The sequence below is a fragment of the Bos javanicus genome, chromosome 5 (genome assembly GCF_032452875.1).
Source record: "Bos javanicus breed banteng chromosome 5, ARS-OSU_banteng_1.0, whole genome shotgun sequence".
NCBI lineage: Eukaryota > Metazoa > Chordata > Mammalia > Artiodactyla > Bovidae > Bos > Bos javanicus.
Genome location: NC_083872.1, coordinates 32,866,351 through 32,893,114, shown reverse-complemented (window position 1 = coordinate 32,893,114; position 26,764 = coordinate 32,866,351). Strand labels below are relative to the sequence as shown.

General features: G+C 51.0%; 1 protein-coding gene across 1 annotated transcript in view; it reads right to left on the bottom strand.

The window, feature by feature from the left end:
• VDR (vitamin D receptor) overlaps positions 1 to 26,556 on the bottom strand; it is a 58,673-nt gene extending 32,117 nt beyond the window's left edge. Inside the window, exons 1-3 of the mRNA XM_061416328.1 lie at positions 26,452 to 26,556; positions 4,621 to 4,702; positions 1,084 to 1,231 (exon numbers count right to left, since the gene is read on the bottom strand). Coding sequence (XP_061272312.1) covers positions 1,084 to 1,229 — 146 coding nt within the window. The 5' untranslated portion in view covers positions 1,230 to 1,231; positions 4,621 to 4,702; positions 26,452 to 26,556. The remainder of the gene's footprint in view (positions 1 to 1,083; positions 1,232 to 4,620; positions 4,703 to 26,451) is intronic.
• Positions 26,557 to 26,764: the final 208 nt, after the last annotated feature.

The following is a 26,764-nucleotide window of genomic DNA, read 5'->3' as shown; positions in this document are numbered from 1 at the left end:
GTGGCCGTCAGTCAGCTCAGACTCAAGGGGCCTCAGAACAGTGGCTCAAGGCAATCAAACTCCAGGCCTGCCAGTTTCTGCTGTAGAGGGCAGGTGAGTCAGGAGCCTGTCTTTATAGAGCCCAGGGGTCCCTGAGTTGTGGGGGGACCACCACACAAGTCCTGAGGCCTCTGATTCACACTGCCCTCAGTGCCAGTTCAGGGAAATGGATTCCTTGTTCTGGACTTGATTTGCTCTTTCCTCTCTTTGATGGAAAGCCCTGCCATTAGCTTTACTCACCCCCAGTAAGACTATTATATAGAAGCTCATTTTTGGCTGCCTTCTTCCAGGCTCCATTCTGTTTCTCTCTCCAAAATATGCAAAATGCTAACTTCTCCTGGTTTTGAATCCTACCCTGCCATTCCTCACTTCTCTCTCCTCCCTCCCTGGCTCCAGGTGGGAATAGCCTTTGTCCAGCTCTTCCAGGACTTTTCCATACAATTTGCACTGGTAATGCTGGGCCTACATGAAAAGAGAAGAGGCTGCTCGCAGAAAAACTAGCCCTGACCAAACCAGAATGCGTGTGCTTTCCTCCACACTCTGAGGTTAGCTTTCCAACTTTGATAAGCAAATCGTGGTGCACAGATCAAGTAGGGAGGTCCAACTAGGGATGTCATTTCCCTTGTTCCAGGGGATGGTTTGATTTGGATGGTGGCCGGAGGGGAGAGGGTGGGGGTGCGTGCTCTGAGGCCGAGTTCTTGGGCCTCCTGGAGGCCATGCCGGTCTCTTGGACTAGGAAGCTCTGATCATCAGTGGTAGGAGGTTCACTCTGGAAGGACATGGGTGGGTGCAGGGGGCTGTATGTCAAGGGGTAATGGAAGGATGGGGGTTCACATGAACTGCTTCCACCTAGGAAGCAGTTGGGCCAGAGGACCAGCTACAGCTGACGGCAGAGGAGGAAGAAACAGACCCTGTTGCCCCGGGGGGCTGTGAGAACGGGAGTGTTTCTGGGCCTGGAGAGGAAGGAGACACAGAACACGCAGGGTCTCTTTGCGGGAAACCTTGTTTCTCACCCTCTACTCCTCGCTCTTGCAGGGGACTCACCTGAAGAAGCCTTTGCAGCCTTCGCAGGTCATAGCGTTGAAATGGAAGCCGGTGGCTCGGTCCCCGCACACCCCACAGATCCGGGGCACGTTCCGGTCAAAGTCGCCGGGGTCAGGTAAGGAAGTGCTGGCCGCAGTTGCCTCCATAGCTGCAAGAACAGCAGGCGGGCATGAGGCCGCTGGTAGCCCTTCTGCCGGAAGCTCAGCAAAGTCGAGCTGCTCCCCAGGGCCCAGTCCTCAGTGGGATCCTCAGCACCCTCCCTTCGTGGCTCTGGGTACCACCAGCTCACCCTCCTGAGGCTGCCGGCCATGAGCAGAAGCGGGTCTCCCCAGACAGGCTGGAGCACGTCTGCAGGGGGCGCTGTGGCGATGCTCATGGCGTGGCCTGGCGTCAAAGCCCGGAGGACCAGAGGCCCTGTCTGGCACCTATGGGCAGGGCTCCTTTGGGTGAGGGGTCCCGCCTCTCTGCGTCCCACTGTCCTCATCTGAAGAATGCGTTTTACTTCACTGGGTGTGAGGAAGGTTCTTGTGAATGATACGCACACCACTGGCCTCAGCTGTACCTCAGCAGTGGACCTGCTGCAGATCAGAGGCCTCTTTGCCCAGGGTCCCCTCCAAAAGTGGGGGGGGGGCTCCAACAGCCTTGTACACAGAGGGACACCCTTAGCCCCTCTATCCTTGAGGGCGAGGGGAAGAGGACAGATTACCTGCCTACAGCAGACCCTGTCATGCCAGCTCCAAGCAGCCCCACGGCTCAGGATGGACAGCCTGGTGACCTGGCTGTCCTGGTACCAAGGTCATCAAAGCCTTCCCCCTCCCCCTTCTCCCTTACAATTTATTGAATGTAAATTCAACACATTGTTCTGAACGTCCTTCTGAGTAATGTGAGTCGTATACCAGGAACTAATTTTGTTTTCAGAGGCTGCTTTTATAAATAGGCATTATCATCTAGAAATGGATTTCACACTTGAAGAAGGAGGGGAAAGAGACAGAGGGGACAAAATGTAATAGCTCTGGGAGAGTCTTCTGAGGAAGCAGCTGACAAGCCTTCCCTTGGGCAAGCCGGGACCTCGGCTTCACCTGCTGCCTGCAATCCTGCTGGCTGCTAGCTCAGGGCTGTCTGGGGTCCCTCCTGCCTGGTGAAAGCTTTCAGACAGGGCTGCCTCCCAGTTTTATCTGAGTCCTCACAAGGGTCACTACAGGTTTAAGTGCCTTGGCCTCAGGACAGAAGGAAATCGAGTGAGAAAGTCGGTGGCGAAGGGCCAAGCACCCTACCCCCTCCCATACGGCAGTGCCACGTCATCCCACTGAGAGAGGTGGCTTCCACGGGCCCTTGGGGACTCTGAGCTTCTTTCCAATGACTAGGCCCTTGACCTGAGCCAAGGTACATCAAAGACCAGGAGGGTCTTTTTTCAGTCCATCTTCAACTCACTCCAATGAGGCAAGTACTATTATCATTATTATTGTCATTATCGTTGTTGTTACGGCTTGCGGCATCCCAGTTCCCTGACCAAGGTTTGAACCTGTGCCCCCTGCAGTAGAAGCATGGAGTTCCAACCACTGGACCTCCAGGGAAGTCCCTTGCAAGTACTACTATTATTACTTGTTACAGATGAGGCCCAGAGAAGTCCAAACATTGAGGTTCTCTAGCAACTAAGAGTCAGACACAACTGAGAAACTTCACTTTCTCTTTTCACTTTCATGAATTGGAGAAGGAAATGGCAACCCACTCCAGTGTTCTTGCCTGGAGAATCCCAGGGACGGGGAGCCTGGTGGGCTGCCGTCTATGGGGTCGCACAGAGTAGGACATGACTGAAGCGACTTAGCAGCAGCAGTTACCAAATGTACGAAACAAAGATTTAATATTGCAAAAAATAATCCATGAAGACTTTTAAGCTAAAGGAAGAAAGTGGGACTGTTAAGGACAGGTACTGTCAGTCCTGAAGGGGTAGAGGGTCCCTGATCCCAGACAGACCTAGCAGATCCTCCAACTTTCTCCTTCAGCTTTTCTTTTCCTGGGAACTTTAATAACAGTGACCCTGTTGCCCAGCCCAATCATAGCAAAGTTGATACTTGTTAAGCTATAATGTTTTTATATACACACATGCACAGAGACAGAGAGAGAAACACTTAAAAAAAAAAGAACAAAGAAATGATTAACAGAAACTTTTGATGCAGTGAGATTGGGGAGGACTTGCAGAGGCATTACATACTAGCCATATTCAATTTCTTTGAGTGGTAGGTATTATGGTGTGTGTGTGTGTGTGTGTGTGTGTTTAGTCACTAAGTCTTGCCTGACTCTTTGCAACTCCAAAGACTGTAGCCCACCAGGCTCCCTGTTCATGGGATTTCCCAGTTAAGAAAACTGGAGTGGGTTGCCATTTCCTTCTCCAGATCCAGGAATTGAACCCATGCTTCCTGCATTGGCAGGTGGATTCTTTACCACTGAGCCATTTGGGAAGCCCCATTACTACTACTACTAAGATACTATTATCTGTTTTATATGCTCATCTGTATATATAAAACATTGCCTAGTTGTTAAAACAAAAATAAAAGAGAGAGTGTCCTTAGTTTTTCAACCTTGTCCCCACAACCCTTAGGAAGTCTATTCTGATTCCAGGCTTCTGGAGCATGACATACATATCCAGAGAGTGGGCAGGGACCCCAGAGGCCCCAGGAGGAGAAACTGTCTAGGATGCCTGTGGCTTAACCCTAGGTCAGCTGAGATGTTGCAACTCCCCGTCATGGTGATATTGCTATAGACTGTGTCATTCAGAGGCCAACATCTGGGGGATTTGGTGGAAAAAAGAGAAATTAAGTGTGGGGGTGGAAGGAAATTGGTCAAATCAGCCTAACAAGTATTCAGCATCATCTGGGCTCACAGAAGATGTGATGACGCAAGAGAGTTGGCAGAATGTGACAACACAGCACCGCAACTGTGCCTTCCTGTAACAGGGTGATGTCAGGAAGGTTGCTGGCCCTCGGAGTGGGGCCCCAGGCACTGGGTTAGGCCCAACAGAAGGCTGGACCCAGCAGCCAGAGGCCCACAGTGAGCAGGACAATTTCAGGTGAACTAAGAGACAACTCAGCCCGAACTAGGGTTACATGCTGCTACCAAGAAGCCAGGACCCAGGACCAGAGTCCAGAGGTGGAGAAGAGGTCTAGGCATCTATGGCCTGAGAGCTGGTAGTGCTAGGAGTGAAGGGCAGAGACTGCGGAGGGCAGGAGAGACAAAGGAGATGGGAGTTGGGCTGGCAATACTGCCTTGCTGATGACCTCCTGGGGTCCTGGCCAGGGTGTCTGCAAGCCCCTCCCTCTGAGCCCCCACCCCGACCTGGGCCCAGCTCTGGGTCTCAGCTTCGGGCTGCTGTGGTCTCTGCTGACACAGGATGCACCCAGCCACATCTGCCAAAGGCAGGGAGTATCTCTTCCTCCCTCTGACCACCGCCTTCTGATTTGCTCCCATTCAACATCCCTGCCCGCCTCACCCCTCGAAAACAAGAAGCCCAGAGGTTGTGGCTGAGGAGGAAACACCCACCTGTAGGAGCAGGGGGACAGGGAAGTCAGGCCAAGGGGTGCCCTTCTTTGAGAGTTCGCAGATGCTTCCAACCAAAAGGACTCTGAAATGAAAAAAAGGGAAATAAATGCTTTATGTACAGCCCTGTGTTGATCTCACCACTGGAGCTCTAGAGGGCCCACCAGGGAGGATGTGAGCCTCTTTCCAGGAACTTTGGTCCTCCAAATGGAGACTGAAAACAGAAGTGATCTGTTGGGGGCAGACGTGCCATGTCATCACTGGCAGGGCTGAAGGAGCAGGAGTCCAGCTGGCAGCCAGGAACCACCCTGTCTTGGTGGGGGGCGTGAGCAGCATCCAGCGGGAGGGCAGATGGAAGCAGCTTCCTTGCTGCAGAGGGTGTCGGGAGCTTGACTGTTCCCGTGGCCCCCACTCCAGGTTTTAGGGATGCTTGGAGGAGCAGGGCCAGAGGGTGGTCTGGCAGGCTCTGGAGGGTGGGAAGGAGACCGGCGCCTGGGCGCTGGGGACAGTGCAGTTGGACCTGGCCTCTTGGGATGGCTTTAAAGACAGGTGTCTGGGGTGTATGGTCTGTGGAGCCCGGGTGTAGGTGGAGCAGGTGCTGCAGGGGTTAAATACAGCAATGCATGGCTTTCAAACAGGATGTTTTCTGCCACTTTTAGCTCTTTCCCAGACATGCTCAACACCCCCGGCCTTGGCGAAGGCTGAAGGTGGGCTGACTCTGGTGTCCAGACTCTGGGTCTTAGTGGTATGATGGGTCACCAAGCTGGGGCTGGTCGAATTTCACCCTTCCCACCTTCACCCACACCCAGTGCTACTTGTCTACCCAGACACACACACACACACACACACACACACACACTCTTCCCCCCTTCGCTGACACCAATAGGAAGTAGCTTGGGAGATAACAGATACACAGGTGTCTGACCCTGAGCCCTGGAAAGGCCTTTAAGGCAAACCCCCCAATGGGGAAGGTTCAGACCCTCAGCTTTTGTTTCTCTGCCTCCTAGTGGTCTGCCTAGGCAGGGGGAGGGACAGCCCAAGAAGCATCCAGACCTGGGCTCAGTCCTAGGACTGCCAGCCCCCTAACCTGTGTGCCCCCAAGGAACATGTGAGGAGAGTGTCAGTGGACCCTACTGAGATAACGTGGACATGGCTGACCCTCTCCCAAGGACCATGGGTGGAGGAGGGATACCTGCAGGGCACAGATATGTTGCCACTGCCCCCAGGCTCTCCTCTGCTCCCTCTGCTTGTACTGCCCAAGGGTCCCAGCCAACCAGGCTCTTCAGGATCCTACCCCAAAGCCTTGGCAATCTCCCAGACTCCTGGCTTGCTCTGCAGGAAGTCTGAGGTGAGGGCCAACTGGGTATAGAAAGGACCACTGCCCTCAGCCCCTAAGACACTCAGAAGTCAGGTCTGAGATCCAAGTAGCTCGCCATTCCTGAACTTACAGAGAAAAGTGTGTGCGTATCTACCATGCGCCAGACTGCTAAGCTTCCCACCTGGGATCTCATGTAACCTCCTAACCGTCCCGCAAGATGCAGAGCAGTCCCATTTTACAGATGGAAAAACCAAACTCCAGGTAGGGCACTTTGAGACTTGCCCAGGGTCCCACGGCCAGACCAGCAGTGAAGCCAGGGGCCAGGCAAGGATGGGCTGCCTGCAATGGCCGATAAAGGGCGGCCCTCTTCTCCTGGGCGCTAGTATTCACTCCCGCCCTGCTCCAGATTCCTCCTGTGCACTCACTCATTTAATCCTCACAACAACCTCTAGGCATGGAGAAACTGAGGCACAGAGAAGATGATTATCTTTGGAGCCCAGATTTGAACTGAGGCAGCTGAGCCCCGCATCTCCACTCTGCCACCTTTCCTAAGGGACATAGCTCAGTGGTTTCCTCCCCCTAAGCCCTGGACTCCCCTCACCTCCACAAAGTCAGGGAGGAACAGACAGGACCATCCCCAGGTCACCACGGAAGAATGTCATGGCTCTTTTTTTCCCAAGGCTCCCAAATCAGCCAGGATCTCTCTTCATCCTGGCAACCCTTTTCATCCAGGAAAACCCCCATCAAAAGGTGGAGCTCTCCTCCCCAGGCAACTTTGCACTGCTGGGTGGTCCTTATAGGAAAGATGGTCCTGTAGGTCCAAGTTCACGGAAAGTGGGGTGAAGACACAGGGTAAAAAAAGGACAAGTGGAAAAAAACAACTTAATACTACCCCCTTTGCCACATCATACAACCCCCACCCCAATTCATGTTCTGAGTGTGAGAACATCCCACTGCCTTTGCTGGGACTGTCCCCAGAGCCACCCCCTCCTGCCCCTGCCTTAGAAATACCCATGCCCCTAGCACTGAGCCTCAGAGAAGCAGAGGGGGAGTGGTTCAGCTCTGCAGAAAGCCCCTGGCTTCCACTCCTCCAGGCTCTGCATCCCACATCAAAACCCCTGCCTGAGTCTGACCCCAGGTCTGACCCTGCCTTAGCAAGAAATGAGGAGATAACATATTTCCTTCCAGTCATCGAAGCCACAACCACCGCCTCTCCCACACGTCTGCCCGGCAGCTCACACAGCAGGCACCCCATCTTCCAGTGGCTTCTGCTGAATGGACGACCCCATGCAGAGTTTCGCTTAGGACAGTCTCCTGGGGTTGGGGCTGCAGGGTATCTGGAGCAGAGCCCTCATAAGACAAGGATCGATTTGCCGCTGGGCCAGGTTTAACTCTGCTGCCGTCACTGAACCTCCTCGGACTCCTGAGGGCGGCAAAGCTGTGACTCTGGGAGGACCAAGCAGTGGACAGAGGTCTGACCTCTAAGGTCTTTTCCAGGTCTGAAAGTGTGCAACTCCCAGGCCAAATTCCCACCATGATGAGGCCTTAAGATCAGTCAGGAATGAAACTCCCTCACTGTGTTCTCTCCCCGACCCTCCAAGGAACAGGTGAGGCCCCTTCACCCTCAGATGCTAAGGCCCAGGAAGAACAGGAGGGATGTGGCCCCTTGCAAGGGTCCTGTGGGGACTGGGAGCCTAGGAGCGGGCTCCCCGCTTAGCTGTGCTGGGAATGGACTGATCAGAATGGGCTTTCTAACTGTGAACATTAGCTCAAAGCTCCCTCTCCTTCTGGAAAGAAATGGAAAGCTATGTGATTTCCCAGCAGAGGGGGAGAAAATTCCTTCTCTTCCTAAAATTGGCACACATGGAGTCAACCACACATCGGGCTGTCTCTGGAGGGGGTGAGCCTGTGCACACGCCAGCCACGATTGCACATGTGCTTATGTCTGCACGCCCTTTTCTTGTTGCTTTCATTTCATCATCCTTGCAACTCTGCCCATAGAGTGCCGAACACTGTATGACCTACCCAAGTTTTTACCTGTCATCTCTTCATTCTGGTATAATTTAGGCTCAGCTTAGTCTCATGGCCAGTTGGGGTCATGCCCTTTCTTCCTTCTCTCCCATCCCCAACATATACCCACATTGTTTTTCCAGAACAATCTCAGCATTGCCTTCCGGAAGAAGCTGAGAGGAACAGAGTGGACATGAGAGCAATGGGAGAGGAAAGTGCACTGCAGAGTTAGAACTCGGCCTAACACTTTCTTCCCCCACCATCCCCTCAGTTCCTACACACACACACACACACACACACACACACACAAACACACACGGTGAGAGCATTTGGAAATTATATTCTGCAGACTACAATGTCCAAAGTAAAACCCAATGGATACCAGTCATCTCAGAATATCTCAAGATTGAAAGGAAACTTAACATCTCCTAGTCCAACCATTTTAAATCCCTTCTATAATATTCTAGCCTGTATTTAAATATCTTTTCTGTTGGAGAACTATCTCCCAGGCCAACCCATTCTCTTTGGATGGCTCTAGAAAGTTTTTCATTATGCACAGATGAAAGAGCCCCAGGAGTTTTCAACTACTGGTCCTAGACCAGCTCTTCACAGCCATCTAAGATGAATCTATCAGGCCACTCCCACACGGTCTCTTGAGGAGGGGTCGACAGGGCCACCGTATGATGCTACCACACACAGCAGAAAAAGTAACCCATTCCTCACCTGCTGGAAAATTGTCATGAAAAAAATAGAAAAACTCTGCAAAGTTTATGATGCAATGAGGTTTCAGGGGAGAAGCAGAGGAAGCTAGCCTGGCTACATTTCATTTTGATTTAGGCTTCATACACATCCCAGGTATGGTCATGATTCCCACCAGGGCAGTGAATAAGGTGGTCATGCAGACAGTGTCTGCCTCCTTGGCCTTCACCTGGAAAGAAGCTTCCAGCCTAAGAAAAGGGCCTATGGAAGAGTGTGAGTAGCTACATAACCTCTTCCAAGCTTTTCTGCCACCTCCGTCTCAGGCTTAGCTATTTCCAGGGAAGGCTGACCCCCAGCACTGTGGCTCTAGGAACAGGGTTGAGGTGGATCAAACTGTTTAATTGCTGACTGAAGCATGGGAAATGAAGTGGCTGATGACCCAGCGGTTTCAGGAATAACTTTTCTTCTGAAAGTGCTTCTTAATTAACTTTTTGGGGACTATACCTCACTCTTGAGAACCTGATAAAGGTCATGGACTGACTGACTGCTAGTGTCAAGAGGTAGTGGGTCACTGCACAGAAGCCATGCCACAGGCTCCCACTCTACTGGACATTCACCAGGACTGTTCCTCGGCCGACTGTCCTGTCATCCTTGGGAGAGCTGGCAGCTTCTTGGAGCTGAGCAGAACCCACAGGCAGGAGTCCACGAGGTTCTAGGCAGTGGAACAGGAGATTCATAGTTTACTTAGATATGTTTCCACTTCTTATCAACAATTATTCCTGCAAGCTGCTTTTTTTTCCAGTGGAAACTCAGCCCTCAGCTTTGTCAACAAGATCTCTGGGTTGATTAGTGCTCTCCAGGTAACTTCCGGAAAGTGTGGGCAGTGACGGTGACTAGTGAAGCATAGGGAACCAGCCCGTGCGTAGCTGCAGCCCAGCGTCTCTGGTTTCCTAGCAGAAGAAAACTGAGACCCCCACAGGGGAAGCAAGTGGTCCTCCTTGCTTTTCTTCTGGGATCAATGCGATCTTTATATCACTCAGCCTCTTCCTGCACTGCAGGAAAGGTAGTACCCAAGCCCCAGGTCCTGCCAGCTCCAAGCAAGATACTCCGGATCCTTGGTATCACAGCCCTTGCTCAGCTCCACAGTCACTTGGCCAGCCTGACACCTTGGCCACCTGACTACCGTCCCGCTTCCCCCAGAACCCCTCCCCATGTCCTGATCTACAAATAGAGAAGTGAGCGCTCCCAGGTCTCAGGCGGTCACGGGGACCAAGTTCTCCACGCAGCACTCAGCACGGTGCCCAGGACACCAGAGATTTATATGTTTGCTCTCATTATTACAGCAGTTACTGTTAGTACAGCCACGAAGAGTTCAGGACCCAGAGAGGTCAGGAAGTCTGCTCTCGATCCCAAAAGCCCCACCCCAAACAAACATTGCCCAGAAAGCCACATTTCTTAACTGGGAAAAAACCGACCACCCCACCCATTGGCTGTGGCTCCCAAAAATCTGGCTGCTAGGGGCGGGGAGAATGGGTTGCTCTCTTCTCTCCCCAACAAGCAGAGAAGCTGAGCTACACATTTGGACTTTTCCTCCACAGGGAAGATGACACCGTGGCTACCAAAGTGTCACCAATTACTAATCACTTCTACTCATCGCCGGTCCTTTTCCTCTCTCACCCCGAGTCTCTCTCCTACCTCCTTCGTCGTCCAGGGCTTATCAAGCATCTGTTCTCTCCTCAGTGGGACACTGGCTCAGCATACCATGGCATCCCTGTCTGTTCTCAGGGCAGTGGCATTTCCTCACCCCACTCCTGCCCCTCTGCAGGCAGCAGAAGGCTTCAGAAGCTAGTGGTTCGGTCATGGCCCCAAACCTAGGCACTGGGCTGGTTCTGATTTAGTGGGCCTGGACTCCTGACTGCTCCCCACTCTTGGCAGCCCTGGAAAGCCATACATGGATCCCAGGACAGATTCTGAGGCCTGTGTCAGAAATCTACGAGGGTCCCCAGGTTCTCTGAGATAGGCAGGGCTAGGTAACTCTCCACGAGTCCCATGTCGAGTCCCATGTTAGTGTGTGTTAGTCGCTCAGTTGTGTCTGCTTCTTTGCAACCCCACGGACTGTAGCCTTCCAGGTTTCTCTATCCATGGAATTCTCCAGGCAAGAATACTGGAGTGGGTAGCCATTCCCTTCTTCAGGGGATCTTTCCCACCCAGGAGTCGAACCTGGGTCTCCCGCATTGGCAGGTGGATTCTGTACCATTTGAGCCATGAGGGAAGCCTCATTTACCCAAAGACATCCTGTCTGTCTTCAGCATTATTTGCGAGGAGGTGAACATTCCTCCTGTATTTCTGAGGCTTCTCAGGAAGAGGCCAAGCTGGGAGGTTCCCATTTACTTTCAAGGGCAGGCCTAGTCACCCCCAACTTGCTCCTCAGTTCCCATGTAGAATGATGTCCTCCAGAGAGCTTTTCCAGAGTTTCAGTCTGGTCAGAATTCCAGCCATCCTGCTGTGTAGACTTCTTCTTGGGGACCCTACTGGAGGAGCAGGGAGGCCACGGCATTTCTTCTTGGCCTTTCACTGTGATGGCCATTGGTTCTGGTCTCTGATGCCTTATCTCTGACGGTGACCCTTGCCTGGTTTTAGGCACTGACTATACAGCAAGCCCTACACAAGGAGTCAGAGACACCATGGTAAGCCACACAGAGGCCCAACCTTGTGAAGCTTACTGTCTACAGAGAGAAAAAGACAGGAATCTTCAACTCAGATCTGGGCTGCAAAGCAGGTAAGCACAGGTGTGACGGGAGCAGGGGGGGAGCACCTGGCCTGGTCTTGGAGAGGCAGAGACGCTCTTCAGAGGATGTCACTTCTCTGTCTCCCAGCTGAGACAGGAAGGACCATAGTTCTAACAAGATAGTGGTGAGAGGGTAGAGAGAGGTCAGGCAGGTGATACCGAATGAGCAAAGTCTTCGAGGCAAAAGGGAAAGAGCATGCTGGAGGCAGAGAAACTAGTTCTATATGGCTGGCTGGCTGGGTGGGGGGCACCAGGAAGAAAGAAACCAACCAACCACACTCATTTCAGTCGGAAGGAAATTCCATTCTTTCCACTACTGAGTACTTCTACTAGTAAACCCGCTGACTCTCAAATACCAGGAATTTTAAATTGTTGCAGTGGTATTTTGCAACCAAAGACTTTCAGACTCCATTCAGATTCCCGTTCCAACCTGAATCAACCTTGAGTTTTGTGAAGGAAGTAAAAACAGGCCTCCTACTCTATGGCTCATGGAGAACGGACCCTTGGGTCAGCTGGGCAGCGGGCCTCTCTGCACTGACTCTTTGCCCTGGGAAGAAGACCATCAGTAATTTTGTGGGAAAGGCAAGGTGGAGGGGAGAATTCTGGAAAATCCAGCCCAGTTAAATAAGAAAATGTGAGAGAAAGCCGAAAGAGAGAAGAAAAGGTTCAACAAGGGCAGACGGAAGCTGTGAACAACTCAGCGGCATGTCACCAGCCAATCCTTATTTAATGCATCAATCTGTCTAGGGCAGCCAGGTACGGTTAACAGGCACAGGGAGAGCTGACTTACCACACACCCGACCGGTCCCCAGACCTGTGTCCACCAGCCAGCTTGGCTCACTCCTGTCTCCCAGTCCACAAGGTCACTTCCTTGTTCCCAGGAATCCCTCACACACGACGGTCACAAACAGCTGGCACCGGGGACACGTGCAGGAAGTCCCCTGCACCTGCCAGCCCGTACCCCAAGTCCAGAAGTCCATGCTCGCTGCTGATAGCCCTTAGAGCTATCACTGAAGATAACCCTCTTGCTTCGCTGTTTCAGGCCAAACCACTGGAGGATTCTTCCCTGGGGCCACAAAGTGGTAGGAAATAGCAACTTTTGTCTTAACCCTTGAACTCTCTCCAAACTAAAACTCTCTCCCCCGCCCCCACCCCTTGGCCATCTTCCTCTTCCTGTTTTTCTTTGGTACCTGGGGCAAAGATGGAACTGATTTGCTGCACAGAATGCCATTCATTGCTGCCCAGATAATCATAATGGTGTGATCACTCACCTAGAGCTGGACATGCTGGAATGCTAAGTCAAGTGGGCCCTAGGAAGCATCACTATGAACAAAGCTAGTGGAGGTGATGGAATTCCAGTTGAGCGATTTCAAATCCTAGAAGATGATGCTGTGAAAGTGCTGCACTCAAAATGGCAGCAAATTTGGAAAACTCAGCAGTGGCCACAGGACTGGAAAAGGTCAGTTTTCATTGCAATCCCAAAGAAAGGCAATGCCAAAGAATGCTCACACTACCACACAATTGCACTCATCTCACACTAGCAAAGTATTACTACTAGCTAGCAAAGTATTACTCAAAATTCTCCAAGCCAGGCTTCAACAGTACATGAACCATGAAATTCCAGATGTTCAAACTGGATTTAGAAAAAGCAGAGGAACCAGAGATCAAATTGCCAACATCCGTTGGATCATTGAAAAAAGCAAGAGAGTTCCAGAAAAATATCTTCTGCTTTATTGACTATGCTAAAGCCTTTGACTGTGTGGATCACAACAAACTGGAAAATTCTGAAAGAGATGGGAATACCAGACCACCTGACCTGCCTCCTGAGAAATCTGTATGCAGGTCAAGAAGCAACAGTTAGAACTGGACATGGAACAACAGACTGGTTCCATATCGGGAAAGGAGTACATCAAGACTATATATCATCACCCTGCTTATTTAACTTCTATGCAGAGTACATCATGAGAAACGCTGGACTGGATGAAGCATAAGCTGGAATCAAGATTACCGGGAGAAATATCAATAACCTCAGATATGCAGATGACACCACCCTTATGGCAGAAAGTGAAGAAGAACTAAAGAGTGTCTTGATGAAAGTGAAAGAGGAGAGTGAAAAAGTTGGCTTAAAGCTCAACATTCAGACAACTAAGAGAATGGCATCCAGTCCGATTACTTCACGGCAAATAGATGGGGAAACAGTAGAAATAGTGACAGACTTTATATTTGGGGGCTCCAAAATCACTGCAGATGGTGACTGCAGCCATGAAATTAAAAGATGCTTGCTCCTTGGAAGAAAAGTTGTGACCAACCTAGACAGCATATTAAAAAGCAGAGACATTACTTTGCCAACAAAGGTCAGTCTAGTCAAAGCTATGGTTTTTCCAGTGGTCATGTATGGATGTGATAGTTGGACTATCAAGAAAGCTGAGCACTGAAGAATTGATGTTTTTGAACTGTGGTGTTGGAGAAGACTCTTGAGAGTCCCTTGGACTGCAAGGAGATCCAACCAGTCCATCCTAAAGGAAATCAGTCCTGAATATTCATTGGAAGGACTGATGCTGAAGCTGAAACTCCAATATTTTGGTCACCTGATGTGAATAACTGATTAATTTGAAAAGACCCTGATGCTGGGAAAGATTGAAGGCAGGAGGAGAAGGGGACGACAGAGGATGAGCTGGGTTAGATGGCATCACCGACTCAGTGGACATGAGTTTGAGTAAACTCCGGGAGTTGGTGATGGACAGGGAGGCCTGGCGTGCTGCAGTCCATGGGGTCGCAATGAGTTGGACCTGACTGAGCGACTGAACTGAACTGTGCCATTTGGTGCTGCCTCGGGGCATGGGAGGAGCTGAGCCCGGCTCTCCAATGCAAAAACCTCTTTCCCTCCTTGGCAGTCAGCCGTCTGCAGCCCCCCAGCTGCCCACCTGGACCTCCACACCATGTAACAGAGTTTCCACTACCTTCACTCAACATTCTGGGCAGAGGCAAACAGCCCTGGACCTGCTCAGGGCCTGCACTTGGTGAAAGGAGCCCTGAGTGAAACAGCATCCAGCTGGCTGGGCAGGCTGCACACTGTTGGCCACTAGTCAGGCCGCCCACTGGCAGCGCCCTAGGGAAGAGGGCCGGTGCTTGTGGTCATCATGGTCCTTTGGGGGAGAGGTGGCACCCCTCCAACCACTGCTTCCCCTTTATGCCCTGACCCCTCACTTTCCCCAGAACTCCCCCTGGCCTGAAAAACAATTCTGCAGCCAGGCTCATCAGGAGCCTAGGATTGAAGTTTAACAGAGACAAAAATAATTCTCTTGAGTGAGCTATTTTCTGCCCAGCTTGGGGAACAATGGCTCAAGGTAACAGGCAGTGGAGGGAGGTGTGGAGAGGAGGCTGGCCTCCAGCTATCCATTGATTTAGGGCCTTCTCCATGCCCATGCCATGGAGTGGGAGTTTCAGGGAGGTGGAGACCTTAGTCAGGGGCTCTGGACTTACTGGCTGTCCCCCTTACCGCACACCCTTACCTGTGGATATCAGGTGAGAAGTGAGAGCGGCAAGTAAGGGAAGGCCTGGGGGAGCCAGGGGTTCCTGCACTCCGAGTTGCAGGCCTTCATGGCTACTGCTCTCTTGTGGAATGGAAGGAAAAAATATCAAACACTGCTACTTAACCAAGCCTCAAAAAGGGGTTTCTATATCTGTTCACCATCTTACAGGAGTGCTGTATCAGCTGAGATTCAAACATATGTTACAAAAACCGTTATATTTCATACCAACGCTGGCTATTAGTTTACAATTCTTCTCCCAGGTGTTTAAGAGGGGGAGGAAGCCTACATTCAGGGGCACAGTGGAAGGCTGTGAAAACATTCTGAAGTGTAACATGTGGAGAGTGAGCCCTTCTCCGTGAGGTCACAAGACAGCAAGTAGCATGACATCCTCATAGCCCAGGAGAGCCCACAGTGCTGGTAGGGTTTCAGACAAGGCTTGATAAGCATCATTCATTGACTGCCAAGCCCAACCCCAAAATGCCACTTTTTTTTTTGGCCTCAAGATCTTTTCTTTGACCATTAAGAAAAGGAAACTTTTGTTTTCTCTACACTGAACTTTCCTTCTAATATCTATAGGAAAAATATCTGACTGGGAAGACAGAGTAAGGGAGGAAGGAGGGGAAAAGGAAGGAGAGAGGGAGAAAGATAAGGAGGAAAGGGGAGGATTCATTCAAGGCCTATCAGATGGAAAGATTTCATTATTACTCTCCAGGAAGAAGCACTCTGCATTGTGAAGTATCATGCAATGGGACTGTACCCATGGAGAGGGATCACTCATGGCATTAGTAATGAATTCTGTGCACACTAGGGCTTTCCTAGTCCCCCTCCAGGTAACAGTCATCTGTTAAAAGAAACTACCAGAGGATACACAGGAAGCTAAACCTGACCATGAATGAGTTCGGTTTGTCACCCCCCTCCCCATCACCACCAGTGAGTATACATTTTTAAGTCACTTGTCAGTGTCTAAAAAAATAGAGAGATTTCACTTTTGAAAAAAACCTGGGTGTCCAGCTTCCTATTAAAAAAAGGGACATTTTGGCCACACTGTTCTGCAATTCTAGGCAACCTGCTGGCCTGAAGTGGGGTTGCCTCTCTAGAACAGGCTTGTGCCCTCCACTCCATCCCACCAGGGTTTGCACTCGCTGTTACCCACCTGGCCCTCATCCCTGGAACCAGCCCCCAGTGACAGCTGAGCTCTGTGGTCAGGGAGACAGTTGAGCAAAGAGGTTCTGGGAGGCAGCCTGTGTGTTAGTCTCTCTGCTGCTGCTGCTGCTAAGTCGCTTCAGTCGTGTCCGACTCTGTGCGACCCCACAGACGGCAGCCCACCAGGCTCCCCCATCCCTGGGATTCTCCAGGCAAGAACACTGGAGTGGGTTGCCATTTCCTTCTCCAATGCATGAAAGTGAAAAGTGAAGGTGAAGTCACTCAGTCGTGTCCGACTCTTCATGACCCCATGGACTGCAGCCCACCAGGCTCCTCCATCCATGGGATTTTCCAGGCAAGAGTACTGGAGTGGGGTGCCATTGCCTTCTCTGGTTAGTCTCTCAGTTGTGTCCAACTCTTTGTGACACTATGGACTGTAGCCCACCAAGTTCCTCTGTCCATGGAGTTCTCCAGACAAGAATACTGGAGAGGGTAGCCAATCTCTTCTCCAGGCAGACCCAGGGGTCAAACCCCAGGTCTTCTGCATTGCAGGCAGATTCTTTACCATCTGAGCCACCAGGGAAGCCCAGGCAGCCTGCCTGGGTACAAACCCTGCCTTCCCTCCTTGCCAGCCATGTGACTAGAGCCAATGACCTGGGCTCTCTAAGCTTCTGTTCCCTCACCTATCCAGTGAGAAAAATAACAATGCCTACCTCATTTGTCTATGAGGATTAAATGAGACGATGTGTGTAAAGTGCTCAGCACAGCACCTGGTGCATGGCTCCTTCTCAGTAAGTGCTGGTGTTTGTTATTATGAAAACGGTTCAATAACTGGAAGGATTCATCTCATGTTTTAGTCACATGAAGCAATTGTCCTTCAACTGTCCTTTTTAGCTTAAGGGACCCAGTCTACCTACAAACCTATTTCCACCCAATAAACTATTGAGTGTATCTGTGATGAGTTAGGTATCTTAGGTGTCGCGTGGAGTGATGACACCTTGGACATGGGATTCAGTTCTGTTCTTGAGGGCTCACAGCACAATGCGGGGAATGGACAACTGAACAGCCATAGACTCGTCCCCTCCCAGCCCTGCCCTGCTACTGGAGAGCGTGGGTTTCAAAGGAGAGCAGGAATGCATCTGACTCTTCTCTGTCTAGGTTCTACGCCCTCCCAGAGCCTTACTGAGAGACACTGAGGGGGAAATTAACTCCATTTCACCTCCAGTTTCTCATTTATGAGTTCTTCCCTACACCCAGGTTAGCACAATTCCATTTCAACAAAGCCATTCAGATCTCAGATGGCGATCATTACAATGGAATTTTACCTGAGGCAGCCCATCCCCCACTTCTTAACAGGGCACCCAAGAAGTTGGCGCGCTTGCCAAAGAGGCTGGGCAGAAGTAACTTCCCACCTCTGGCAGAAGTCCGGAAATTCAGAGTCTTTTGGAACAAAGAACTCTGCCCTGAAGGTGTTTTGCAGCATCACCCTGGCCGGTCTGGAACTGTCCCATTCACCCTCCACTGGCACCCCCTGCTGCCTCTTTCCAGCCCTCTTCAGATGGGAAGGGGAGGGAAGGGGAGGAGACAGAGGAGCCTGAGCTCCCTCTGGCTTGGGGAGACAGGACCCTGTGCAGAAAAGGCGGTGGGCAGGGGAAGAATGACCACACGTCGGGTCTTAGAAAGACCTGAATTTAAGTTCTAGCTCTCACTTGGAAGTTTGGTGGTTTGGGGCAAGAAATTTAGCCCTTTAACTTCCTGGAACTCAGTTTCTTCATCTGTATGGTGGGGATAACAATATTACCTACCTCACAGGATTATTGAGATGCATACACGAAAAGATGCATGAAAGACATTTAACCCAGTGCCTGGACCATATAAAATTATAGTAACCTTTTGGTTTATTATAATTATCAGCTATTATATAATATGTTAGACTCAAAAGGGTCAAAGGTTGGCGTAGAGAGAGACATTCAGGGAGAGTTGGGGGTGGGGGTGGCTGAGGATAGGCGGGGCCCTGCCACAGAGCCCAGCCTGGGCCTGGTGACCAAGATGAGGCCCAAGGCACAGGCGCCCGCCTGCTCTTGGAGCTGACAGGCACAGACTAGATGGGTAATTACAGGATTGTGGGCTGGGGTGGCCCATGCAACTGCCCAACCAGCCACATTCTTTTGTTTCGTGGGTGGCTGGGTGGGTGGGCAGCTGGCTGTTTATATAGCTGCCAGGACACTGAATACATCTAATACCGTTTAAACCAGCACCCATCCTCCCCCAGGCAAAATATTCAACCCTTGGAAGGGGAAGGGGTTCTCTGTGGGCATTCTTCACCTTTCCACACGGCACTGCCTCTGTTCTCTTCAATTCATCTTCCAGATACTCCCTGCTCTCTAATCGGACAAGTTAGAGAGTCAAAGAACAAGGCCAGACTCTGAACAGTTGGTCAGTGGAGACTATTAACTTCAATTCACTTCACTTGGAGTCTTTAAATGATCAAGAAGCCTGAGACACTCGTAAATCCCACCACTGTTCCCAGCCCCATGTGCTCTGCTTAGCCAGCACACACACAATTCTGATACTTCCACGTCTTGTTCTTAAAATCAGTGCTCAGGGAAAATATCCATCCCTCCCAATCCACTTGGCAGGAAGGCAATTCAGGAAGTATTAACTGAGCATCTGGTATGTTCTCAGCCCCGATATCAGCCTTTGGTTGAAGTGAACAAAACCCCAAGTGGTGGGGAGGATGTGGAGCCGCTGGATCCATCCCCCACTGTTGGTGGAAGCCCAGTGAGGAAGGACTTCAGCTGCACCTGGGGACCCTGCATGGGGCTCTCAGAGTCAGGCTGTGGCATTTACAGGACCACCTGTGCACAACACATCAGACAAGCACATGCATAAAGCCAGAAACCAGGTCCTTAGGTTGAAAATTATACAATTACTATAGCCGAAAGGGACTTTGGAAGCTCACCTAGTGTAACTTCTTCCTTTTAGAAATGAAGATTATATCAAGTGTTAAAAAGGATGGAGAACAATAAGAACTTTTATCTGCTACTTAAAGGAGTGTTTTTGGTACAACCATTGTGGAAGACAGCTGGTGCTATAGAGTAGTGCCAGACATGGAATGCCATGTGCCCAGAGAAATGCCTACACACGCACCAGAAGACAACCATAGCATATTCCCGGCAGTATTAGCTGATCAAATAGCCCCAAACTGGAAAGAGCCCAAATGTTCATCAACAAGAGGAAAGATACAAATTGCAGCATATTCTTAACAGAATACAACGCTGTGGTGAAAACAAATCAACATATCTGTGTGCTTCGACATGGATGAATCTCAGAAACATGAGACTGAGTGAAAAAAGCGCATCACAGATAACACACATGTATGTAAACTCAAAAGACACATTGTTTGTAAAACAGAGATGGTAACTTGCGAAGGAAACCAAGGACCCATTAAGTAAAATTCATATTAGTTTCGCTGGTGGGTAGAGTGAGGAAGGGGATGTAAAAGGGAAGAGGAAAGTGGGTTTTAAAAGGTTTTGAAATTGTTCCACTTCAAACCTGGGTGGTAGGTACCACATACATTACACTATTTTTTAATCTGTACATAGGACTACTTGTACTCTTGTGTATATGATACATTTAGTTTAAAAAAATAAGACTCTGAGCCCCAGAGAAGCTAAACAACTTTTCTAAGCTCATCAATGACAGAGAAATCAAGTTACTCAGTCTGAGTTTAGCCATTCCTGGATTCTAAAACGCCCTCTCACAATGATGAGTTTCTGGTCTAGTAAATTTAAAACAATTGCAAGAGTCTTTTTGTACTGTTAAATTGCCAGTGTCTTGCATAGTGCCTGGCACATGGTAGGTAAACCTCAGCAAATATCTACTGAGTGTCTGCACACACTCTCTCTTCCAGGGCTTACTTCGAGCCAAGTGCTTGGCTTGTATCATCTGTAATCCTCACACGACTCTGCAAGGGAGTTACTCTCCTTCCAGTTTACAGAAAAGGAAACTGAGATTCTGAGAGACCAAGAAACATGCCCAAGGTCACAAGCTACAAAGTGACAAAGCCAGAATTTAAACCCAAGTGTGTCTGACTCAAATCCAGTGTTTCTCCTGTCCTATGAGGTTGCTAATAACACTACCTGAGATTTCATTCATTCACCAAGAAACTCTGAGAATCCCACTGAAGGACAGGTTGAGTGCTTCCTACTGTCTCCAGGCTCTGGTGCCTGGAGTGGTTTGCACAGCCAGGCCCAACACCGGCACGCGGTGTAGAGCAGTGCCTGCATGCGTGCTAAGTCGTTTCAGTCGTGTCTGAGTCTTTGCAACCCTATGGACTGTAGCCCTCCAGGTTCCTCTGTCCATGGGATTCTCCAAACAATACTGGAGCGGGTTGCCATGCCCTCCTCCAGGGGATCTTCCCTGCCCAGGGATTGAACCTGAGGTTCTAACATCTCCTGCATTGATAGGAGGGTTCTTTACCACTAGAGCCACCTGGGAAGCCCATAGAACGGTAATCACAGGTAAACTTTACAGTATGGGGCAGGTTACTGCATCTTTACTTTAAAGCTTGGTTTTCCATATACATGCTGGAGAGAATACAGTAAGTCCCCTACATACGAACCTTCAAGTTGTGAACTTTCGAAGATTAGAATGTGTATTCGCATATCCAGTCATATGTGAATGGAGTTGTAGCTTGCCCTCCATCTCCTATTGTTGATGATCCCTCAGCTCTACCGTCTCCCACCTCCTCTCCCTCCTCTAGTTGGTAACTCTTCTTGCCTGTTCACTCGATGCCAGTCCCTGTATGCCAGCAAGCCATTGTACCAGACTACTGTACTTTTCAAGGTATTGCACTGTAAGATTAAAAAGGTTTTCTTTATATTTTGTATTTGTTTTTTATATATTATTTGTGTGAAAAGTATTATAAACCTATTACAGTACAGTGCAATATAGCTGATTGTTGTTAGTTGGGTACCTAGGCAAACTTTGTTGGGCTTACAAACAAATTGGACTTAATGTGCTCTCAGAACAGAATTCACTAGCATGTAGGGGGCTTACTGTACTAGTAACTTAATTCAAAGAAAAGCTAGAAAAGCTGGGAAGATGAAAGGAGACAAGGAGAGTAATCAGCACAGTGTCTGGCAGAGGCTGTCAGGTGAGGCTGGAATCCAATTCTCTTTGCATGTGTGTAGGTCCAGGAGTGTCCTTAAGGGACAGCCAGGAGAGGAAGAGGTAAACAAAGTGAGACTAGCTCCCAGTTGACCTATGGGACAATGGTCTCTTCTTCCTTAGTAGACTTAGCATTTAGATGCTCACCAATAAAGTGACTTGTTTGAAATTGAGTTTATTTGCCTTCCAGGCCATCTAAGTCTTGTTTTATCCATGCAATCTCTCCACACGGGTTCTTGTCTGCTGTTTTTACCCAAGTAAGGAACCCAAGAAAGTGGGACAGGCACCAAGGTCTGAGGCTCTAGCAGAGGGGGACTTCTTCTGAGAGACCACTGTCCCCAGAGTAACCTTTGGGCAGACTGAACTCACTCCCAGGTCACCTCCTTCAGATTGGTGTGTAAGTCCAAATTTGCCACTCAGGAACATTTCTGCAGGCCCACGTATGATGTGCAAGGCAGGCCCCGCGTGCCTGTGGCCGCCTGCTGAGAACAGAGGTGTCAGGTTGCCCGGAGGCTAAGACAGACCCAGTGTGGGTCCTGACTCTCCCACTCACCAGCTGTGTCACCTTGACTTAACCTCCCTGAGTCTTGGTCTCCCATCTGTAAATGGAACCTGGTTGTGGTTCCCATGTCACAGGCTCTGGCAGGTCTGGGAGGCCGTGCTCCACCTGGTACCATGGAGCCAAGCATGAGGTGAGTCGCTGTTCCTGGAGCTACAGCCTCAGCGCCAGCAGGTGGCACACACTGAGCATCTCACTAGCAGAGCTCTGGGCCTCGTGGGTGCTCCACAGGGCCTGGAAAGTCACACCTGTCCTCAGAAGGCCAGTGAGAGGAGCAGCTTTCCAGGGTGCTGCCCACGCTACACTTTCCCGCCAGTGTGGCTGCCAACGCCCTGCTCAGGACCAGGTCTCTCCCCTGTGCAGAATGGGGACTTTGTGTGGCATCTGGTTCTGGGAACACTGCTCAGTCTATTCCTCGGCACGGGACCTGTCCAGCAGGTTTGCAAAGGCATGACACATGCTCAGACTCCTCGAGAGTCTGCTATTTTTGCCTCTGGCTCCTGCCATGTACCCACCAGCCTGTCACCCCTGCCACCCCAGGAGGTCTCTCCTCTCCCCTCCCCACAAGTTGTTTCAAAGGGTAGGACTTCCCAAGAGGTCTTCACCTGCCCTTTTCATTTGCCAATGATGAGAACGACTTCCTTCCTGCCACAGTAGACAGTGTTTGCACACAGTCATCAAGGAGGCTCCACCCCCACATCCCCGTCACTCTCAGAATGAACCTCTGGGGATTCTCCAGGGAACCCACCCTGAACATCTGGGCCACCAAGACACAGGACTCAGACGGCAAGGCGGTTTCTCTTCCACATGTCACCATTTCAGGATGCAGCGACTGCCACCAACGCCTTTTAGTTTGGGTTGAGCAACAACAGTCTGTCCCCACCCTGGACCATTTCCCCAATAGTCAGACCTGCTAAGAGTCAAACTCCAGCGTCCAGGGGACCCGACTCCATCGCCTGCTCTGCAGCTTCTCTCGGCTCCTACCTCCACTTCACTTACTATATCCTGGGAACCTGATTACAAGTGACCCGTGCCCTGTATCCACATGGCAAGGTTTGACTACCCTTCCGTTTCTGGTTGTCTACCCACGTGAATCCTGAGCTTTCCTGCCAGACGGCATGGCCCCTGGAGGTCTGGGAAGATGCATGGACAGAATGAAGAGGCTGTAGACTTGGGTGAAAAGGGAAGAGGAAGCGTGAGGCTGGGTCTTGTCTCCAGGATAAATCCCGGTTCCCCCAGGGGCACCTGAAGGGGAGTTGGCAGGCCTTCCTGTCCCTGTCTGAGGTAGCGGTGGAGCAGGAAAACCAAAGGTGAGGCCGGTCACAAGTCAAGGGTGTAGGAAAGTCATGGGGAAGGGAAAGGGAGTGAATGGTAGGCTGGTCCTGAGAGAGGGGAGTGAGGAACAGCACCGTCCTCAGGGTGAGACTGCACTTGGCGGTAATGCCGCATTACAGGTTACCCCCGACTTCCCTTCATCATTAAGCCCCACCCCCATCTTCTCCTCATTAAGCCCACACTCGGCTGTCTTTCCTTCCACACCAGGGCCTCCATGGGGTCTGTGGTGGGGTTCGTTAGAATGCCTTAATATTCCAATTTGTCCTGAACAACTTGGGTTTCTGTCTATTGTCCCGACAGAACTATTCATCTCACCTCTTTCGGTCCCAGTTCGGGCAATAAATTATACAATCACTCTCTCTAGCACATCCAAGAGGGGACTGACACAGAAAGTCAATGGGGAATCAGAGCAAAGTGTAACTAGAAGTATCAAGACCATACCGGTCCCAAGCGACAGCCTGGCCGGCTTCTGCCCAGCTGGATCTCCTAAGAACAGGACAGTAGTGGAGGGAGGGCCCAGGACCCACTGCCAAGCCTGGGCTCAGACCGTCTAGCGAGAGGAGGCCCAATCTGGTGCATTCTGCTCCCTGTCATCCCTCAAAGGACCTAGTACCATGCTGGGCACACAAGAAGCTCTGAAGCAAATGTTATCATTTGCTTACTTGTCTTTTCCTGCAGCCAAAACACACATGAAAGAAAAGTGAAAGTGTTAGTCACTCAGTCATGTCTGACTCTTTGCAATCTCATGGACTGTAGCTTGCCAGGTTCCTCTGTCCATGGGATTTCCCAGACAAGAATATTGGAGTGGGTAGTCATTTCCTCCTCCAGGGGACCTTCCCAACCCAGGGATCGAAGCTGGGTCTCCTGCATTGCAGGTGGTTTCTTTATCATCTGAGCCACCAGGGAAGCCCACATAAACAGTGACAAATGGAAAGCTGGAGCTCCTATAGCTCATCCTGTTAGCAACACACTGGAGAGCCATCCCAGCTCAGACCTCCAGGTGCTCATGACTCTGGCTCTCTGGCCACTGGAACCCACATGCTGGATGTACGCACCAGCCGGTTTCTAGAGAAAGTCTGGTTCTCAGGCAGGACGGCTGCTGCCTTCTCAGGATGTGGGGTAAAGAAATGAACAACTGCAAGTCCTTCTCCTGTCTTGGTCTGGCCCATGAGACCCCAGGCTTTCCTCCAAATGTGGAAGGCACTGGCATTGGCCCTGGCTATTTGCTCTGGGAGTAGAGGGTGGGAGTCCAAGAAGACCTCTTGGTGTTTCCCCTGGGACTCAGTCTCCAAAGGAGATTAATTCTGAGGTCAAATAGGGAAAGAAGACTGAGAACTCACAAACACAAGTAATCAGGGCACCTCACACAGCATCAGACTTTCTACAATATTTATTTGAATAAAGTGACAGCCTTGGCTGAAGATCTGTGAGGAATCAGAAAAACTTCCTAGCCCTCTTCTTCCCCTTCTTCCTTCTCCCGCTCTCTTCTTTTCTTATGCCTTTTCTCTTTCCTCCTTTCTTATCCATTACCCTGGAAAGGGTCCAAGTCGTGGTTGATCAGGGACAGCCAAACTGAAGCCATGGGACCTAGCCAGAGCACATACTGTGAATTCCCCAGCTTTCTGCAGTTTGAGTCAGCCCCATGGCCTGGCTGTGTGTTCTCCTCAAATGGGTCCAGAGAGGCTACTGACATGGTGGTGGTGGGGGGCGGGAAGAGTTCTGGGGCTCCTACTTTTGCCCAAGGATCGGAAGCACCCAAAACAAAAGTCAGACAGAAATGTGAAGTCTTAGTAACAACCTCCTGGTCTGACACCATTTCAGAAGGACCTACAATCTCCTCCAGCACTTTGACAAGGATGCGATGGGGAAGGTCTCCCCCAAACATGACACTCTTGGTTTACAGAGTCGAGGCTCCAGTGTCCAGATAATCCATTTCCACCTCAGCAAACCTATTTCCCAGCCCAACTTAAAACCTTTGCCAACACCATGGCTTCTCTCTTCCCAGAATCTTCCCTGATTTCTTGTGCATAGCCATCCCACTAAGACACTGGCAGCTAACGAGATATCTAGGCAAACATGGAATGAGGGACTGGAAAAGTCTGCAGTGCTGGGATGCACCTCCTGATCCGAGGAGAATAAGAGATGTAGATTTACCACAAAGCCACAGTCCCTTCACTGTCAACCCATCCTGGAGTCATACCATAGCCATCCCATAATCACTGCTGTGCTGTGTCCCCTTCAGGAGTGGCCACCACCGGCTTCCAGCAGGGAGCTGGCGCAGAGCTGAACTCTGCCCAGGAGAGCTTTTGCAATGCTCAGAAAATGCCTGCCCAACTGCTTGCCTGGGCTCTGGCCCCTCTGGCTGCAACTGAGCCCAGACAGGAGGCTGGCTGACTCACTCACCACACGGAGGAGGAAGAGAAGGAGGACAAGATGCGGGAAGGGCCTGGGCTCACAGACTCAGGGATCCCCCAGCCCAGGCAGCCTGGGTCTCCATCTCAGTGATCCATGGTGGGGAGGGGACAGTGTCCACCTGCTCCCTGGAGACCATATGATGTTTCCTCCTACATACTTCCCCTGAAACCCTCTCCACCCACCACCCACAGATGTGGGGCTCCTCATTCCTCCAGTAGAAACTACTCCTTGAGCCCCCTCCTCAGTTAGATGCTTGTCTCCCAGGTTCATCTGGACATCTATGAAAGGGCTTTCTTGAAAAAGGAAGTCCAGTGCGCTAGGGTCAACCAGGTCTAAAATAATCGGTAAGTTGTTTTTTGTTTTTTGTTTTTAAGTCAAGGAAAAAAGAAAAAACTCCACTTAAAAGATCCAACTCCATCCTCGCAGGTGACCATACATGGGCCCTACAAGATAACAAGGCTACACACACCCCACCCCCAGAAGACCTCAGCACCTCCGAGAGCCAATCCTTCGCTGTCTTATTCCTCCCGCGCCCAGACTGGGGAAGGACGCAAAAGCTTCTGATTGCTCAAATGCGGAGCACCCTGCCGGGGCAGCATTTCTGCGTTCAGCTGTTTGAGCCCCGAGGAACTCGCCGCTCCCCGTGCCAGCCTGGCACGAACTTCAGGTCTTTCTCAGACCTCAGGATCCCCTTAGTGCCCCAGCCTTAGGGCACGAAAGCCCAGTTCTCAGTCGCCAAGTTTGCCCAGACTCTAGTGCTTGTTCCGGGGCACTGAGGTCCGGAATTCCCAAAGCCCCCAACCCTACGCCGCCTAATCTCGATCCTGGGACCCCCCTCGCCCCGCCACTCCCGGGTGCGCACCTGGTCCTGCGGGTGGGCACGCTGCTCCGCGCTCCCGGCGCCCGGGGCTCCGCGGCTGCCTTTTAACAGGCGGAGACAACCCAGCACCTGGCCCCGCCCCCCGCATGCCCCGCCCCCGAGCCAGCTCCGCCCCGGCCCCACCCACAGGTCCAGTCTTCACTTGCCAAGCGCTCCAACCGCGCTGCAACCATCCTGACTTGGAATCAACCACCGCACTCTCTCCTGGGAGACTGCCCAGTATAGACTGTCCAGGACTGCCATCCATGGGCCCAGGCAAGCTCTGCCTTCCGTGAGCGAGAGCTTTCGATGGTTA